At 35.4% G+C, this 21,072-nt stretch overlaps 1 protein-coding gene across 21 annotated transcripts in view; it reads right to left on the reverse strand.

The window, feature by feature from the left end:
• The window catches only part of ADAM22 (ADAM metallopeptidase domain 22), a 243,043-nt gene that overhangs the window by 59,132 nt on the left and 162,839 nt on the right, over positions 1-21,072 (reverse strand). For all 21 annotated transcript variants that reach the window (XM_067746498.1, XM_067746497.1, XM_067746505.1 and 18 more), the window contains 8 exons: positions 20,627-20,696; positions 16,059-16,129; positions 12,466-12,540; positions 10,452-10,523; positions 9,426-9,592; positions 7,880-7,964; positions 6,772-6,862; positions 5,215-5,266 (listed from right to left, as the gene is read on the reverse strand). In XM_067746498.1, coding sequence (XP_067602599.1) covers positions 5,215-5,266; positions 6,772-6,862; positions 7,880-7,964; positions 9,426-9,592; positions 10,452-10,523; positions 12,466-12,540; positions 16,059-16,129; positions 20,627-20,696 — 683 coding nt within the window. The remainder of the gene's footprint in view (positions 1-5,214; positions 5,267-6,771; positions 6,863-7,879; positions 7,965-9,425; positions 9,593-10,451; positions 10,524-12,465; positions 12,541-16,058; positions 16,130-20,626; positions 20,697-21,072) is intronic.

A 21,072-nucleotide genomic window follows, 5' to 3' on the forward strand; every position in this document is an offset into this window, starting at 1 on the left:
GAGGGATATGAATTAGATGATTTTCTTGGTGGTATTGTGGTCCTATAGGAAGATGCCTTTGTTTGCAGAAAGGCACATAAAGTTAGGTATTTGGAGGTGATAGGCACCATGTAAAAACTTGCAATTCAGAGACAAAAAGGTTCTTTGTAACTATTTTTCTAACTCTTCAAGTTTCAGAGTGCTTCAAAATACAAAAAAAAAAAAAAAAAAAAAATTATACCCCCCCAAAATAATCAAGGGTCAATAGAAAAAAGAAACCTCGCGGTAGAGCAATTTGGAACTATGCATTAAGAATCTTCAGAATGTGAAATATCCTTAAATCTAGTAATTTTACTCTCAGAAATTTTTCTTGAGGAGTTGATTTGCTATGTGTGCAGAGATGTCTGAATAAAGATATTTATGGTGGCACAATTTATAGTAGCAAATAACATGAAAATAATCTAAATGTTCAACAGTAGAAAACTGTTAACTAAACTGTGATATATTAATAAAATAGAATACCATGTACTTATTAATATTCATGGTAGTGTTAAAGAATGAAGGCTCAGAAAAATGCTGACTATATATAATGTTAAGTAAAAAATGAATAAACTGTTATATCCAACATAATCCAAATTTTATAAAACAGTAAACATGTAAAGAGAAAAAACTACTGGATTTATTTTATTTTATTTTTTAGCCATGCCACGCGGCATGCAGGATCTTAGTTCCTGACCAGGGATCGAACCCATGCCCTGTACAGTGGAAGCACAGAGTCCTAACCACTGGACCGCTAGCAAAGTCCCAAAACTGCTAGATTTAAGCAGCAGTATTTTAACATTAACCACAGTTGTCACCCAATGGTGAGAAAAGAGGTGATACAAATTTTATTTTCTGTATTTTTCAAAAATTATTTTACATTGAGCTTTGTATAAAAGTGAAAACACAATTAAGATAAGAATGGAAAGTCTCTCCCACTAGCCTGTCCGTTTATATGCCTACTTCTTCCTAGCATAACGATTAACGCTTAAGTGAACTGACTAATGGAATTTACGATTATTTACCCTAAACTCATTTACCAAGTATTTCATGCCAAACTCTCCAAATAAAGTTGTCTTGGGTTTAAACTGTCTGAACTACTTTACTTCCTTTGCTTCATTTTCCTAATAAGTCATAAACTTTATTATTTTAAAATTTTCTTATATATATTACTTCCTTTTTGCTTTTCAGTGCCTACACTTCAGCCAATGTTTTTATCGCCTTATCTATAATCCATTGTATATATCCCTGTCAGGATTATGGAATTTAAACAGGAATTTCTTCAAGTTCCCTCTTTATTCTACTGGTCAAAATCGGAGGTGGTTCTCTACTGCTATAGAAGAAAGTCACTGATTTTCAGTGTTGGACCCTTAGAAGTCAAAGTCTAGTTCAGCCCCTGCCCTGCAAAGGCACCATCAGGGGGTTCAGGTTAGCCCAGCCTCCTGCCCACTACACAGCTGGGAGCTCAGTCTGCTCTCCAGTAGTGACAAGAAACTCTTCCCAGATAGGGAAGCTCTTTTTACACATGAAGAGTTGAAATCTGTACATTGCACTTACCTTCCCTATGCCACATCTGACTTCCTATAACTGCCGCACACAGTCCTGTATTGTTAACTATATCAATGAGACTAATGCTTTACCATAACCATGGCCCTTCCAATACCTGAAAGCAGATACCATTTCTCTCCCTAAGCTTGGCCCCAAAGCTTCTTTTTTGCAGGGTAACAAATCTATTCAATGCATTCTTACATTTTTAATTCTTATACCTTTAAATAGGACCGACAGTCTTCATTTCAACAATGCTTTCCAACATTTAACAATACAGAGGAACTTCAGAAAGTAGAAATGGGAGGGAATTTACCCATGGGAAATATATGTCCATAATTAGTGCTGATAGGTGATGTTTGGCACAGATCAAATGATATCTGGCATCATACCAGACAATGTTTTATGTAAAGAGCTTTTCTCTTGTATGCAACTATTTGATGTAAGGAGTTCCAATGCAAAGAGCTATGCATATTCGAGTGTAGCCATTGATTTTGCTGCATATTATGCTTAGTGCTAAGCAGATTGTCTGTATAATTCTTTTAGTTAATCAGAATAATCAGACAAGATTAAAAAACAAGAACCTCTAGCATGGAATTTAGTAATTGTTAGAAAATTACAACTACAAAGGCTTTTATCATTTCTTCTTAATACTAAACAAAAAGTCCAAAGTTTTTTTTTTTTTTTTTTTTTTTTTGCGGTACGAGGGCCTCTCACTGCTGTGGCCTCTCCCCTTGCGGAGCACAGGCTCCGGACGCGCAGGCTCAGCGGCCATGGCTCACGGGCCCAGCCACTCCACGGCATGTGGGATCTTCCCGGACTGGGGCACGAAACCGCGTCCCCTGCATCGGCAGGCGGACTCTCAACCACTGCGCCACCAGGAAAGCCCAGTCCAAAGATATTTTGAAAAATATTTGCATGTATATTCCCTCCATCATCTATTCTTCTTGTCATGCATATGCTGGGAGTTCACATTTCAAATACAATCAATACATATTTATTGAAAAACAAGTCTGTACAAGAGAGTATGGTGTGAGGTCTGACAAAAATAAAAATTAGTGCAATATATAATCCTAAAAAATTTACAACTTTTAATTGGTGAGAGGAAACAAAGACATACAGAATCAAATTATAATGCAGGAGTTAAAAATTATAATAAATCTAAAGTGGTTAAAAATGTGGTTAGATAGAAAAAAAACTGAGAATTCCAGATGAAGAGAATATATTAAAGAAATCAAAAGAAGCTGGAAACTCATGTACAATTATGATGAGCATATTTTTCAGAGGCTGAACATCCGTGTAGGATTACGGTTAACAAATCAGAAAAGGTGGAAACCCATATACAATTATGGTAAACAAACTGCATAAATAGTAGTCGAAAATGAGATTGCAAATGAGTATGAAGAAAGATTATGGACCTCTAAATACTGAAGGAAGGAATGTGAACCTTATTCTTTACACAATGGAGACACAAAAGTTCTGAGCAGGAAAATGACATGATTCGTCTGTTTGACATAAAAATTCATGTGCATTAAAAGAAGAATGGAGAAATTGTGTTGTACACATTCAATGAACTAGAGCTGTGTGTATATATATATATATGTACATCAGCATGGATGAACCCCACAAACATAAAGCTGATCAAGAAAGTAAGTCACAGAAAAATAAATATAGTATGACGCCTTTCATATAAACTGAAAACATGCAAAGCCATGCTATGTATTACTCCAACACACACACACATATACAGTAAAAGTATAAAAAAGGACCTGTGAATGATATAGACCAAATTTGACCTGTGAATGATGTAAACCAAATTTGACCTGTGAATGATATAAACCAAATTCAAGATGGTGGTTACCTTAGCCGGGGTTGGGAACCGATAAGACAGAACACAGGGGGATTTAACTGTGCAGACAGTGTCTTGTTTTGTTTTTATCTAGGTGATCGTATACAAGTGTATACTCTTTTATTCTTTATACCTTTCAATTATGATGGAAGTGGAGTTCAGGAGGGGAGAGAGGGAGCCTGAAAGCTGTGTAAGTAGCTGGAATGTTATCAAAATAATAAGAGCACAAGATAATAAAAGTTTAAAGTAAGGTGGTAATGATAAGCTTGGCATGAAAGGGATGGCTGTAAAATTTATTTAGAAAGAATAAAAGATTGATGCCTGATAGTGTGTCAAGGGTATGCCAGTATAAAAATGAAAACTTTTCTTAGGAAATGGACTGAGCACACCACTTCCCACTCTTAATTCACACAGGTAGCTTGAAATCAGCCACTGTGGGAGCACTTACACCATAGGCTTCTACATAAGGTAGAAGGCTGCTGGAAATCTGAGAAAACTACTCATCAGGGCTCTCTTCTTGTTTTTGCTTTTGAGACACACTTCTGTTTATAACTCATTTAATTAGAATAGAAGAAGATAAAAGGAAAGGGAATTAGAAAGTAAGCCTTCAAGAACAAAGTTGTTGCTCATTTCTTACATTTCCAGACTAAATTCAAGGCTAAAAAGTCTTTGATCAAACTACAACAAGGTACCACCTCACACTGGTCAAAATGGCCATCTTTAAAAAATTTACAAATAACAAATGCTGGAGAGGGTGTGGAGAAAAGGGAACCCTCCTACACTGTTGATGGGTGCAGCCACTCTGGAAAACATTATGGAGGTTCCTCAATAAACTAAAAATAGAATTACCGTATGATCCAGCAATTCCACTCCTAGGCATATATCCAGACAAAACTATAATTCAAAAAGATACACGCACCCCAATGTTCACAGCAGCACTATTTACAATAGCCAAGACATGGAAACAACCTAAATGTCCATCAACAGATGAATGGATAAAGAAGATGTGGTAATATATACAATGGAATACTACTCAGCCATTAAAAAGAACGAAATAATGCCATTTGCCGCAACATGGATGCAACTAGAGATTATCATTCTGAGTGAAGTAAGTCAGAAAGATACAGACAAATACCATATAATACCACTTATATGTGGAATCTAAAATATGACACAAATGAACTTATCTACAAAACAGAAACAGACTCACAGACATAGAGAACAGACTTGGGGTTGCCGGGGGGAGGAATGGATTGGGAGTTTGGGATTAGCAGATGCAAACTATTATATATAGAATGGATAAAGAACAAGGTCCTACTGTATAGCAAAGAGAACTAGATTCAATATCCTGTAATAAACCACAATGGAAAAAATATGAAAAAGAATGTATATATGTATGTATACCTGAATCACTTTGCTGTACAGTAGAACTTAATGCAACACTGTAAATCAACTATACTTCAATAATTTTTTTAAAAAAGAGAGAAATGCTTTAAAACAATTATTATATTTTCCTGAAGTTGGTGGAATCATATATCCTGCATGCCCCTGACTCACCACAAATTCCCCCAGCCAAAAAAAAACTTTGACCTACTAGCTTAAAGAACAGCAATTGTTTTCATAAATAAGAGACTATTTCGTGAAAATATATTCCCTACAGAGCCATTGAGAATATCTACTTCCAATTTTAAATGCCTGTGGTAAGGTTCCAGGCACTAAGTTATTGAGTGTCATCCTCCTAAGAAGACAACAGCACAGCAGAGAAAGGAACAGTGAGTTATTTTTAAATAGAAGTGGCTCACCCAGTGTCTCCCATTATGCATCCAGACCACGTGTCCTCACATTTACACTCACCTAAGAGAAAATGAATACACATGCCTTGTTACAAAGTGAAAACAGATGCATTAGAGTAGTTACTATTTTAAAAAGTATATGTTCTGTTTTATGTAAAGCATAGCAACAAAAATCTATTGTACTTTGACCCTATCGAGCTTATATAAATTTTACTAAAATAAAATCTTTTCATATTTTAACAAGTGGGCATATTTGTAAAGCACTCACTTAAAATGGCTTAACAATCAAATACCAATGAAATAGTGATGTATCACTACAGGATTCTGGTTTCATAAGCCTTTATTGGAATTCTAACAATTTCTCATCCATTTTTAAAACCTCTGCACCCAAGGCTTCTGGTAGAAGGCAGTATAGTATATTGGTTAAACAAAAGGTCCTCAGAATCAGAAATACCTAGGTTCAAAATCTGGGTATGCCCCTTAATATATGTGTAATCTTGGAGACATTACACTTTTAAGATCTAGTCACTTTATCTGTAAAATGGGAGCTGATAATGAATATCTTGCAGGATTATCTTGAGGATTAAATGAGCATCTAGATGTATATAATTCTGGCATTCAATTATCTGTTATATAATGGGTACTTCATAAATGGTAATAGTTGTAGTTAATATAAACGATCATATTTATTACTAAAATGATACCATAAATATGATTATACTCAACTTACTCCAAATATATAGTGTTTATCCATTCCTGGTAAAGTAACTTTACCTACTTGGGAAAATATATTCATCATAGATGCTAAACCTAGCATATTTTACTAGGCCCATATTGTATTAAGCCCTTTATCAGGTCTGATCCTGGCAGACAAATTCTACCTCTGTGGCAATACTAAAAGATGCTTTAAATAAACTGTAATAAAGTAGTATGCCTTATGAATAACTTATATTAGCACAGGCTTAGTGGAAATGCTTGGGTTTTGGAGTCACACAGACCCACCTCTATAACCCACCTTGTGAACTTAATGCAATTTACTTCTAAGTTTATTCATTCAACGACACTGGTTTGAACACCTCCTACGTGCCAGGCTCTGTTCTTAGCACTGGGATACATAACTAATCAAAATAAAGGGCCCTTTCTTCAGGAAGCTCACATTCTAGCACAGGAGATAGATAGTCAATAAATAATAAACCTGAAAAGCAAATGACTTATATGGTACAAAAATACAGAAAAAAAAAAAACAACAGTATGCCTTAAACCTTTATGCCCAGACCATTTAAAATTACCAAACTGAAATTATGTCCTTTTTTAGATTAAATTCAACTGTGAATTTAACATCACCTGGCTTTAAATGTTTATTATACATGGAGAAAATTCATCTGTAATGTAAATATTAACATTTGTATTACTTTTGGAAAAAAAAAATTTTGTGTCCTGGATATCTTTATATTATCACTTAAACTCTTTTGATCTATCAACTGAATTAAAGAATTTCATTCTCTAAAATATTTTTCAGATAGTCTACTTTAAATACAACTAAACCACACATGTACTTAAACTTACCGCTTGCTAACTTTCTTTTGTCTGAGATAATACCAATATTATGGGCTAACGACTGGGCAAGTGTAACTGCCATTAAATCCGTTTTCCCAAACTGAAAGACAAAAATAAAATACTTGTAAATGCAAATTATTTTTTATTTAAGATGGGCCAGAGAAAATGTCACAATATAATTGAAAATAAGTAATTTCTGAGCATTTTATTTAGCAGAGGTTAAACACATAATAGCTAGTGCTGAACTACTAAGCATTTGGGAAGAAGTAGTAAGAAATAAATCCATGTTTGACTAAGTCTTACAGAGAAGACTAGAAGCCAGGGAATCATCGACTTTCAGATTTGGAAACTTACATCTAATTTTGAGCCCAAATTTCACTGGTGACATTCCTGAAAAACTGAATACTTGTACCACAGTTAAGCCAGTCTTTCAGATAAGAGAAAATAAAATAAATGTATAATTTATTTGGAACTTGTTCATCCTTGTGTGTCCACTAGCACTCCTAAAATCCCCAAACTGAATAGAACTTGGCTTCAGAAAACCAATGGTATGAGTCATAGGAAATGGTGACGATCTTTGGCCACAAGAAACTTGAAAAGACCTAGGGATATTTTTTTCGATATGCAGCCTCCCAAAGATTCAGGTATTTTTCTTTTAGGTCACTTCCATCAGGTTTAGTGCCCTAGGGGTAGAAGTTAACCCTTTGGAAAACCTAGTCTATTTTTTCCTCCAAAAATTTGCCAAATATTGAGGAAGACAATTTTCAATTGAGTTCTTAAGTAGTAACCCAGTGCTTCAGGGAATTACTCAATTCTCTGGAAAAAGAGTCAACGTGATAAATAGGGCCTTATTTTCAATAAAGGTAAAGGTAAAGATTTTCTCTATCTAATCTGTGTATAGCTAAACCTGGAAATTATTCTAAGTAGAACATGAACAGAATTATCCGATATTATCTTTCCTTATTTCCCTATTCCGGCCTCTGGCACTAACCATGTTGGTTGTTAATAAAATAACAATATCTGGAGTATGTGGAATACTGAGAAACTGTCCCTTAAATATTAGGAAAACATCATCAGCCATCATATCACTTTGTATCTTACAGATGTTCACACCTACTTCATTCACGCCTCCTCCTTTCAGCAACGAGCAAATCCCACCAATATAAGCTGCCCCGCTCCGGCTACTCTCAAATTGACTTCCCCTTTCAGAAAAGGAAATGAAAAAGGCTTACTGCTGACAGTCCACATATCATAGCACCTCTCATTATTAAGTTACCACATTTATTTTCTCAATGCACATACATTTCTCTACTATATACTCCTGAGGTAAGGGAGGAATATGAAAATTGTTGGCACGCATAACCAAAGGAAAAGGTTTCTGAGGAATGTTTCCCCACATGATCAATAAATATCTTAAATAGAACTATACCTATGAAAAAAGGATCTCTAACATGAGGTACACTTACGTGGTATTTCCATCAAAAATGCATATAACTTGAATCTCATAGTGAGAAAACATCAGACATTCTCACAATGAGGAACATGCTATAAAATAACTGGCCTATACTCTTCAAAAATGTTAACCTCAAAAGAGACAAAGAAAGGCTGAGGAAATATTTCAGATTAAAGGAAAGTAAAGGGACGTGACGATAAATCTGTAATGTGTGATCCTGGATTGGATCCTGGATTTGGGCAAGGGTTGGGGGGTAGCTATAAAACATTATTGAAACAATTGGTGAAATCTGAATATAGACAGTGGGTTAGATAAAAACATTGTACCAATGTTAAATTTTCTGGTTTTAACAGTTTACTGTGGTTATATAAGAGAATGTCTTTATTCTTAGGGAATATATATGTAAGTATTTAGTAGTAAAGGCCCAGTAAGTAAATGTCTCCAACTTACTCTCAAATAGTTCAGAAAAAAAACAAAAAAAGACACTGATAGATAGATAGATGCAAGGAAGGAAGAAGGATAGAAAGAAGAAAATCATAAAACAAATGGGATAAAACGTTAACAATTGATGCATCTGGGTAAAGGGCATATGGTATTTCCTTGTATTATTCTTGCAACTTTTCTGTAAATTTAGAATTGTGTAAAATAAAAAGTTACCTCAAAAATACTCTTTTACTTCCATTTGTAACTTTCTTCAACAGCTCTGGCTTTAGATGGTAGGTTTTTAAATTGCTGCAATTTATGATTTGCTCTTACATCAAATATGCAGGTTACCCCCCAGAAAAACCATAAGAGTAAGAAAAAATAAAAAACAAAATGTACCCTAGGCATACTAAGCTCTCCCCTTAAACCAAAAACAAAGATAACATTAACATTTAAAAGACAGCAACTTTAAAGAATATATAATAATCTGTTGTTAAGAATACTCTTTATGAGAATTAATAGTACTTTCATTCAGTAAATGCTCTGATTAAATCTCTTGAAAAAAATTATATGAAATGTACATGCAATAATAAAATAACTCAGAATTAAATCTATTGAATATTCATGACAGTTTCAAACAATCTGTACTCTAAAACTTCCTTCAAATATATCTGCCACATCAAATCCTAATTGCATTATGCAGTAGAAAGAATACATCTCATCCACAAGTAATACAGTGTTCAACATGGAATAAAAAAAGTAATAAATCATTACAAAAGTTACGTACGAAAAAAGGTGAACTGCATCACTTTTCTCTTTGATAAAATCCCTCCTGTATTTCATAAATTCACGTAGGGTGATCAATGGATTTTCAGATATGGCAAACTTGTTGTCAGCCGCCCAGGTTTCCATGGCAACCAATACTATCCTTGTCTTAAGTTGGTCTTTATATATCTAGTATATTAACAAAATGAACACACAGCTATACATGTGGTAAAAATCAACTGATTTATGAACAGGACTACAAAGCTCCTTTTATGGAAACTCCTCGAGTTTTAGCTAAATGTGAGAAATTCCACTGTTTTTAGGGGAGATAATTGTTTTTCTAACTTACATGCATTTCCCTTGAGTAATAGAGAATCCAATTGTTTACCAAGTCATAACCAAAGAATAGAGTACTGGTAGAAACAAAATATTGCTTTTTGACAAATCTTTGCACCCTTGCTCAAGGTTCCCCCAGAGTCCATTTTCTGGCACCCTATAAGATTCACACTAGCAAAAAGTGGAACACTCATGAAGGAGATAATTTCTGTACACCCTAGCTGGCCCTAATTAAACTCATGGGGAAGGCATTGCCTTGTCGGGAAGATTTGGAAAGCAGTTTCAGTAGAATTATTTAGTTGCAACTTTCCAACGGCACCAGGCACTCTTTTGAAGAGGCACAACTGTTTCTCCATTGCTAGAACTACACTGTGAATATCTTTGTTAGGGGCTACGACTCAACCTTTTCTTTTCCAGTGTGAAAAATACAGGCATAAAAATACAGGCATAAATACAGGCATAAAAATACAGGCAAAAATACAGGCATAAAAAACTTCAGGCATAAAGCTGTAACTCTGACCACTTCCTTTTATCATTTTCCCAGCCAGAGATCAAAGTCAATAAAGTTCATGGCAAAGTTACCAGGGACTTAACAGGACACCTTGGCTAAAGTGCAATTTAGAGCAGTGAAAATATAAGAACATTATCCGATTTATTAGCAATCAGGAGATAAACTTCCTCTGTGGCAATACTGAATCGGGTTCATACTTACTAAATCCGCCAGGTTCACCACAGATTTCGCATAGGTATTGGTAAGTACCACTGAAAGCCGATGTTTTTTAAACTGAAAGCAAAAGAAAACAAGTGAAGGGCTTCAAGATCATCAGCAAACACTCATCTCAGCAGAGGAAATACGGTGTAATTGAAAGGCCTCTAAAGCTTTCTGTAAAAACTGCAAGTTGACACCTAGTTCTTTAGATGCTGCGTAGCCTGAGGCAACGCTCCTAAAAGTTTGAGGCCTCCTAAAAGTTTGAGGCCTTACCTCACTTTGAGGTAAAGTAGAAAACACCCATTCCATCCATTTCAAAAGTTTATTTTTCATCACAAGATTGTTAATTCAAAATGATAAAACATATGAAAGTTGTTTATAAATTGCAAGACATACAAATAAAGGTAGGGTGAAAGCCAGAAAAACTGCATGTGAATAATGCTGAAAGTATAAAAAGTTCCACAAGACTTACTCAGTAAAGAGAAGAAAGCCCTAATGGTCACGAGGAGGTGGCTTATAGGCTTGATGTGAATGACATATATCTTTGGTTTGGCCTCAGTGCTGTTTTAAAAATCAGGAAATATCATGATTTCTGGCTTCACTCAAAATTAGTATCCCCACATGGTAATAACTGGCAAGGGCTGAGAAGCAGACTCTCCCGTTGGGCAGACCATGTGACTTCTCTTTTGCCACAGGCCTCACCCCTCCCTATTGTTTTATACCTGGCTCACTTTATTTGAATTATCTGCTACAGATGCTTACAGACATCTGAATTTATGATATCCTAAAATGTCTAAAATATGTGTTCTTGCAACTTATTTTTATTCTGTAAAAATTTCAGGAAAAAGTAACATTCACAAAATCAAATCGGTAGGAAGATAGAACTTAGTCCTACCCTGAACAAGGAAGAAGCACTCAATAATAATAATTATTATTAATTAATAATCAATGTTATTAGTTTAATCATATTTAAATAAATGACACATTTTCCCCCAAATAAATAATTCAAAGTAAATTAAAATGTATGTGTACCTGAAATTAAGTAAAATTCAGCAACGTGCATCACTGAATATTTTTAGTTTAAAACTCTGCCCATGAATTGAGTATACAACGTGCTCATGAACTGAATATACAACATGCCCATGAATTGAGTATTAAAAAAAACCTGACTCAACAAAAAAGGAAGTTTGGCTAGGTTTTTATCCTAAAAATCTTCACTGCTTGGCTATATAAGGTTTTTTTTTTTTAAGTGTTATTCTATATTGCAGCATATATTGATTAACAATGTTGTGTTAGTTTTGGGTGTACAGTAAAGTGATTCAGTTATACTATACATGTATCTACTTTTTTTTAAATTCTTTTCCCATTTAGGTTATTACAGAATATTGAGCAGAGTTCTCTGCGCTATACAGTAGATCCTTGTTGGTTATCTATTTTAAATATAGTAGTGTGTACATGTCAATCCCAAACTCCCAATCTATCCCTCCCCTGCACCCTTTTCCCCTGGTAACCATAAGTTCATTCTCTAAGACTGTGAGTCTGTTTCTGTTTTGTAAATAAGTTTATAAACCTTTCCAAATGGTTTACTACATAGCAAGACAGAAATAGAAAAATTGCTTTCCATTTATTAGGATAAAGCTGTACATTGCAAACTAAAGAATCACATTATTGCTGCTTCACTTTTTCAATATAAAACGGAAGTTTCCCTTTTTTTTTCTAACCTTGCGATTTTTGTAAGAGAAGATATTAGCCCCTACATTAACTAAGTGAATCCAAAGAGTTAACATTATGAGTCACAGAAATATTTTTGGAACCTCACAAAATACTGTTATTTGCTTTACCTAAGAGTGTTTCCTACTTACAGGTTGTTGCTGGGTAACAGACATGTTTCTTTATACATATAACTTCTCCAACTTACAACTTTACGGACTTCTTTCTTCTAAACATATTCCTGCACCCACTAGTTTCACCCCAGGCACAGACAAGTTCAAACAACACAAAATTCAGCAAATCCTACCATGAGATGATCATTCACAATCATCAGTTCAATATATTTGGTTTCCTCCTCTATGTTACGAGGATATCGACGAAGCTGCAATATAATAAAGGAAATAACTCGTAAATAAGCCTCTGATCTTGGCTATGGGAAACTTATGTTACATATTAGATTCTCAGATATTATCCCTCTTTTAGCTGAAAGTTTGTACTCTTTTACCAACCTCTCCCTACCTAGTTTCCCCCACTACCTAGCCCCTGGCAACCGCTTTTTCACTCTGTCTTGAGGTTTTTTTTTTTTTAGATTCCACATGTAGGTGATACGATGCCATATTTGTCTTTCTCTGTTTGGCTTATTTCACTTAGCATAATGCCCTCCAGGTTCATCCATGTTGTCGCAAATGACAGGGTTTCCTTCTTTATTAAGGCTGAGTAATATTCCATTGTGTGTGTGTGTGTCTGTGTGTGTGTATATATATATACATTTTCTTTGTCCATTCATCCACTGATGGATACTTACATTGATAACACTATATTGTATAATTGAAATTTGCTAATAGAGTAGAATTTCAATGCTCTCACCAAAAAAAAAAAAAAAGGAAATACATAAGGTGATGGATATGTTATTTAAATCCATGGGGGGAATCCTTTCACAAATATAATGTATATCAAATCATCCTACTGTATACTTTAAATATCTTACATTTGTCAATTATACTTCAATAAGCTGAAACAAATTTTTTTAATTAAAAAAATTTTAAATATGGGAGAAATAAACAAAACAAAATTTCCCCTTTTTTTTTTTTTTTTTTTGTTTGCGGTAAGTGGGCCTCTCACTGTTGTGGCCTCTCCCGTTGCGGAGCACAGGCTCGGGACGCACAGGCTCAGTGGCCATGGCTCACAGGCCCAGCTGCTCCACGGCATGTGGGATCCTCCCAGACCGGGGCACGAACCTGTGTCCCCTGCATTTGCAGGCGGACTCTTAACCACTGCGCCACCAGGGAAGCCCTCCCCTTTTATTTATTTAGTATTTTTTTCATTTTCATCAATTTACTTAGTTTTTGAGTGAGTAATAAATTTGCATGGTTCAAAAATTAAAGAATTATGAAAAGGTATAGGATGAAAGTTCTCCTCTCACCTCTGTCCCCCATCTACCAATTGCTACTCCTTCCCCCACAATGGGTACAGCACAGTTACTGGTTTCTTCCAGAAATATTTATGCATATAAAATCAAATATGAGATATATTTTATTTTGTACTTCCACTTATCTCCTTCTCTTTTGCATCAGTCTATTTTCATTTAACAGTATATCTTGGAGATTATAACACATGGTTTAAGCTCCTGAGAATCTCTGAGAGTTCTACATAGGGAGTGGAATGATTGACACTTTTACTATATAATCTCCAAATCAGGCTCTGAGACATGCCCCTTCTGCTGATAGGCTTCAGAGGATGCCCCAAGTGATATATAGGAGCTCTGTTGGGATAGTTTGGAGAGCTCTCAGGCAGTCTTTGGTTACCCCAGTACAGCTATATCTGTCTGTTCAACCACAAATTTTCTCCACCTTCAAAATCATGACCAATGAATGGTACTGTCAACAGTCACGAAGGCAGCCACATCCTTTGGTTCTCTGAAATTAGTCTATAGCACAATCTTTAACAAGATCTGCAAAATTAACTTCTTCCTTTGTGCCATACTTTGACACACATTTAGTTTTTCAATAAACCTTTTTGTTCACTTGCCCAAGGGCCATTTTTGTCATAAGGGTATACAATCAAACCTAAAAAAATACATGAATGTTCGAGTATTGCATTTAAACTAAAATATTTCTGCCACATGGATTTTGTTTCATTGCTAATGCATTCCCAAATTCTAAAAAACTTTACTTTTCAAAATCCCTTAAAACATCAAATTAATAGGAAATAATAGACTATAATTCTGGTTTTGGAATCCAAAAAATAACATAAACTGCATCCACTGACAAGAGTTTTCTTAATGGATTTTTTACAGATGTAATACTAAAATAAAATTTATATCAATTATTAGAAATCAAATTCACAAATGTATAAATAATAAAACATTCCTAGAAAAAAAGAAAAGGATGTTGTTAGGATGATAGTATTTGCTTTGTTAATTGTGGTAGAGACCTGAGCCTTTCTAACAAGTAGACTTATAACAAGTCCCAGTATTTTCTTAGTGTCAGAGAGTTGCCATATTGGCCACACGGTTTTATAACACCTCGCCTCCAGGGTCCACAGCTTTCTCATAAAGAGAAATCAAGGGTCTGTCTGCTTAGCAAATGACTGGATGTTGCAGATGTTTATGAAGAACTTCAAGGATCATGTCAAAAGAAAATCATCCCATTCTCTTGGTTCTTAAGTCATGAAAGTAAATACTGATTCAAATTAAATCCTGACGGCAATTACTTTTATCTATTTAACTGGGCTTCAATATATGTGTACATTCACAAAACATATAGAGCTCATAGTAGTAATTCATGGGACACAACAGCTTCTGAGAGGCAGTATGTAATGCATACATGGTTATAAGCACTGCTCTGAGACCAGACTTCTAGGTCAGAATCCCAGCTCCACCACTGGGTAACCCAATGTAACCCTGGGCAAGCTTCTTAAGCCTCTTATGCTTCAATGTCTTTATCAGTAAATCAGTGATAATATTAATAATAATCCCCTCCTCAAAAGATTGTTATGAGGATTAAGTACGTTAATACAATTGAACATGGTGAGTACTCAATAAAATTTAGGAATTATCATTCATATTAGAAATCTGTATGTAAACACATTTTATTTCATACTTACTAAACACATATTAAAAAGAAGATACTTCATTCCTTCAACGGCTTTATCTTATTAGAGATCTATTTCTCTCATCCTATTTTTATGCCATACACACACATTCATACCAACCACCACCACAACTGTCATAATATCTTAATTCTGATGACCAGAGTTCTTATTTTGTCTAAACTATTTACCAGCTCTACGATTCTGGGCAAGTCATTTGCACATTTCAGAGACATCATTTTTTTTTTGCTGTGAAAGGGAAATAATAGCACCTACTTCACGTGGTTAAAAGCACTGTATGAACTGTTGTTATTATTAAGTTCAATACCCTTTGAACATTCATAAAGCAGACATTCGGATTTTATATCCTAGACTCCACAAAGTATTGATAGCTCAAGTGTGAAAATACCATTTTGTAGCTTCAAAACCTGATGGAGTCACTCTTAAGGGGGTATCTTTAAGGGGATAAATACAAGGACGTGTACCACCCAAGTAGACTCCATGTTGTGGTGTACCCCCAGGCAAGGAAAGAGGCCTATGGTAGAAAGAACCTGAGATGCCACAGCAGGGGCCTCATAATCCGTCTGTATGATGAATGACCATATTATCACCCCTATGAGTGCTTTTGAGTCTATGAAATAATATGGCCCCAACTCCACTGCTCCTACGAATGTGTCACCCTTCTTGTTTACCACACTATAGCAAATGCCTGAACTAATTCTTATCCCTCACAGACTTCATGTAGATTAAATTGATTGGCAGTTGCCAAATGTTTTTAAAACATCATGACATATACCTGTGAATACATACCTGTCTTTTACTCCGTTTTGGTCTTGGCTTCAAAATAAATTTTGGTGGAGTGATGTTTACTTGTTGGAATTCTAAAAGGAAATAAAAATAAATTAAATTTAACTTAGTGCATTTGCCAGGTTTTTTTCACGAAGGGTAATCAAAGTTTTACTAGCCCTTCTTAGTATAAATTATATAACTGTACTTTAATCATCAATGAGTATTATAATTTATAAATTACAGAATTATAACTAATTATGAATTTTATAATATATAATATTGTGCTTAAGGAAAATACAAAACATTGATCTAAGTAACTGCATTCATATTAATACTAAATAAACATACCACGAAGGAATACAATTCAAAAAAAATCTCAAACATTACTCCTGTTCTAATTTATCTCAAAATTTTTCTCCAAATTCTCCTACAAATACCATCACATTTTTATGGGGAACTGTCTGAATAGCCACTCGACCTTCACTTCCACCATTGACCTTCACTAAAGAATGACACACCAAATGCTGGTGAAGATGCGGAGCAGTTAGAACTCTCATATAATGCTGATGAGAGTATAAAATGGTATAACCACTTTGGGAAAACGTTCTGCAATTTCTCTTCCAACAGTAGTTCTTAAATTGTGATCCTTGGACTAGTGGCATCAGCATTACCTGGGAACTTGGAAATGCAATTTCTCATAACCCACCCAAGGTATACTTAATCAAAAGCTGTAGAAATTAGTGCAGCCACTATGGAAAACATTATGAAGGTTCATGAAAGAATTTAAAAGAGAAATACCATATGATCCAGCAATCCCACTTCTGGGTATATAGCCAAAGGAATTTAAATCAGGATCTCAAAGAAATATCTGTACTCCCACGTTCACTGCAGCATTATTAACAACAGTCAAGATACAGAAGCAACCTAAATGTCCATCAGTGGATGAGTGGATAAAGAAAATATGATATATACATACAATGGAATATTATTCAGCCTTAAAAAAGGAAATCCTGCCATTTGCGACAACACAGATGAACCTAGAGGACATTTTGTTAAGTGAAATAAGCTAACACAGAAGGACAAATACTATATGATACCACTTATATGAGGGATCTAAAATAGTCAAACTCAGAGAAACAGAGATTAGAATGGTAGTTGCCAGGGGCTGCGGGGAGGGGGATATAAGGAGTTATTAGTCAAAGTGCACAAAGTTTCAGTCATACAAGATGAGTAAGTCCTAGAGATCTACTGTACAGCTTAGTGCATATAGTTAAGGATACTCTATTGTATTAGATTTTATGTTAAGTGTTTTTATCATCATCATAAATAAAGAGGGCTGGAGGAAACTTTTGGAATGGATGGATATGTTTACAGCAGAGATTGTGATGATGATTTCATGGGTGTATATTTATCTCCAAACTCATCAAGTTGTATACAGTAAACATATAAAGCTTTTTGTATGTCAATTATACCATAATAAAGCAGCTGAAAAAAAAAAAAAACCCTAAAGACGAGGCCAGCAATCTGTGTTTACCAAGCCCTCCGGGTGATTCTGATGCATGCTGAAGTTTCAGAACAATGTTATACAGTTAAACATATACCTACCTTATGACCCAGTGATTTCACTCCCAGGTATTTGATAGAGAAATGTAGACGTGTGTCCACAAAAAAGATTTTTGACAAGAATTTTCATAGTTGTTATAGTCATAATAGCCCCAAACTGGAAACAATCCAAATGTCCATCGACGGAAGAGATAAAAAATTGTGGTATATTCATACAATAAGAACATACTCAATAATATAAAAGAAAGAACAATTGCTACCCTCAACAACATAGATCTCAGGCATGTGCTAAGCAAAAGAAACTGAACATGATGCATAATTCCATTTGTATGAAGAGCTACAACAGGAGAAACTAATCTATGGTGAAAAAGTCAGAAAAGGAACTGCAGAAGTGGTGGCACTGACAGGGAACAGACACAAAGGAAGTTACTGGGGTAATAGAAATGCTCTATATCTCACCAGGGGAGAATATGGGTGTCAAAACTCAGCAAACAGTATACTAGTTTTGTGTATTTCATCATAGTAATTTTCTATTGCAGTACAATTGACATACAATATCATATTAATTTCAGGTGTACATCACAGTGATTTGATATTTATTGAATGTATATAGTTTGAAATGGTTAGGTAAGTCTAGTTACCATCTGTCTCCATACAAAGTTATTACAATATTATTGACTACATTCCCTATACTTTACATTACATCCCCATGACGTATTTATTTATTTATTTATTTATTTTTTTGCTGTACGCGGGCCTCTCACTGTTGTGGCCTCTCCCGCTGCGGAGCACAGGCTCCAGACGCGCAGGCCCAGCGGCCATGGCCCACGGGCCCAGCCGCTCCGCGGCATATGGGATCCTCCCGGACCGGGGCACGAACCCGTGTCCCCTGCATCGGCAGGCGGACTCTCAACCGCTGCGCCACCAGGGAAGCCCTACGTATTTATTTTATAACTGGAAGTTTGTACCTCATCACCTTCTTCACCTATTTCACCTGGGCCCCATTCCCATCTGCTCTGGCAATCACCCAACTGTTCTCTGTATCTATGAGTCTATTTCTGTTCTGTTTGCTTGTTTTGTTTTTTATTGTAGTAATTTTTAAAACACTGAGGGCTAAGTGGTCAGTGTTTAAATAAATAAGCTGTTCTCAAAATGTGTTCTTAGGAATACTAGTCCTGAGAGATGTGTCAAATGAAACAAAACGTCCCACAGTCAAACACGTTTGAGGAGCACCTGATCATATTTCTATCTCTGGCAAATACATAATGCATAGCAAAAAAAAAGACATAATATAATCCATAACTCAGTGACACTATTAAATCTAAAATAAAAAAGCTTCCTTTTGAGCTTATATCACAAAAATTGCAGTTTTAACATTTGTCTATTTTTTGTTTCCTTCTAATTTGTCATAGTAAATCTAAATATGTTGAGAGACAAATGACACTCAAAATCAACCCTGTAAACTTCTGATAAGAAAAGAAAACCAGGAACAAACTGAGACAGACTTGAGTTTTCAAAGAATATGTTCAAAACTCATTTTTAATAACAGCAAAACTGCTGAGTCACTTGCAAAGTTTCTGTTGTAAAGAAACCCTGAACAAAGTTTTTAAAAAATTATAAGATTGTATCAAAGCAAGCCTACAATAAAGTCCTTAGGGGGGACTCTTTATTTATTACTTTAAATATTAATTAATGTTTATTGTTTCCAGTAATGTCTATATAAGATTGTAACTTTGTTCTCAGGCAGCTAACCATGATTTATTTTCTTCCCATAATAGGGATTATAATAAGTTTCATAAGATAACGAAGGAACAGTCTAAAGTGTCCATGTAAAGTAAAATCAGCTAGCTATATGCTCATTTGCAGATTTTTCCAAATAGTGAATTCTATAAAATAGGATCTTCTATTTCTTTGGCAGCAGGAGAAAAGGGGTGAGTTCTGTTTCTCTTCGGGGTAACCGCAGAAGGTCAAGGACTTACAAGTTTGTTTCAGAGAGGAAGGAACATTAGAAAACACTTATTTCATTTTCCAATGAGAAGACAATGCAGCCTTTAAGTCATTTTCCTAAGTAGTAGTTTAGGGTTTGCTTTAGTCTAGTAATTTTTCCATTTGCCCTTGTGCCTCTCTCCCAGGGTACATTCTCGTAGTGCCATAATCCAAACCCCCACTCAGCCCCTTACTAGCTGTGGGACCCTAGAAAAAACAAACTAGCTGAGCTTCTGTTTCTTCATCTATAAAATGGGCATGATAATATTGACCTCACAGAGCTGTTGCAAAGATTAAAAAGAGTTTAAAAATTAGAATGTACTATGGCCATAGTCAGGGCTCACTAAATAGGGGAGGAAGCATCTCCACGTCAGATATTCAAAGTGTGCCCTATCTTTAGAAGGAGAACATGAATGAGTCTAGCATAGCCAAAGATAAATGCACTCTGCATAATCATTGCTCCACTAATGAGGCCAAAGCCTGAGTACTCTGCCTTTCTTGCCAAGACAAGACATGGATGCAACTCTCCAATCAAACCTATAAGTAGATGGACCCATAAACACACATGGGAAGGAAGACCAATTTCACAAATAGCACATCATCATAATAAATGTTAAGTCTACAATAGTTCTTTCTTAAAATGCTGGGGCAAAAAGAGATGAGGAAACAACAAACGGGAAAATAATTAAGGGTTCATCTCTATGTTTACAAACTCAGTATTTCACCAAGAATGAATTTTATATATTCTATGTATGCAGACCCATTTTTGCTTTAACATTATTTCTCCTGGAATACCTTACTTTGAGTCTTATAATTTTAAAAAGTTTTCCTTCATCGTGTTCAAGCTGTATCTTGCCAAACTCATCCACTATAAACATGAGGTAGGTTTGCATTTTATTCTCTCTCTTGATGTTACTTGACTTTCTAAAACTGTTACGAGCAGTCACAGGCTGATGATATTCCACATATAATTAGCTCTAAAGCATTAAAATGAATTACTAAAGTCTTTTTTTTTTTAAATCACTATAAGAAGATCATACCAGATGGAAGATCATCCAAGGGAAATTCAAACAGTCTGGATTTGTAAACCGAATGAAAACGGAAATCCTCCTGAAACAACACAAACAAGAGAGATGAGGCAGGGACAACCAGATATCTCCAGGCTCAGGCAATCATAGCTGGAGGAGCTTAGACCTTAAAAGAACCGTCGCTTGACTACGCATTCTCTTGGGTTTGGAAAGGCGAAGAGCCATTGCACAACCCCTCCAGCTCACTCCTGTATTCTCCCAGCATCAGAGTGGCAGCCCATTAAAAGCAAAACACCTTCACAGACAGAGAAGCCAAAGCCTGCAGTAATCAAAAAGAAATGAATGGACCTATTCCCCCAAGGAGAAGCAAGACGCCTGGGGAAATGGGTGAATGTTTTTTACAACTGGTTCCTTTCCACGGAGCCCTGCCCCCTTTTAGAGCCCGATAGCTTTGTTAG

The sequence above is a fragment of the Pseudorca crassidens genome, chromosome 8 (assembly GCF_039906515.1).
Source record: "Pseudorca crassidens isolate mPseCra1 chromosome 8, mPseCra1.hap1, whole genome shotgun sequence".
Lineage (NCBI taxonomy): Eukaryota > Metazoa > Chordata > Mammalia > Artiodactyla > Delphinidae > Pseudorca > Pseudorca crassidens.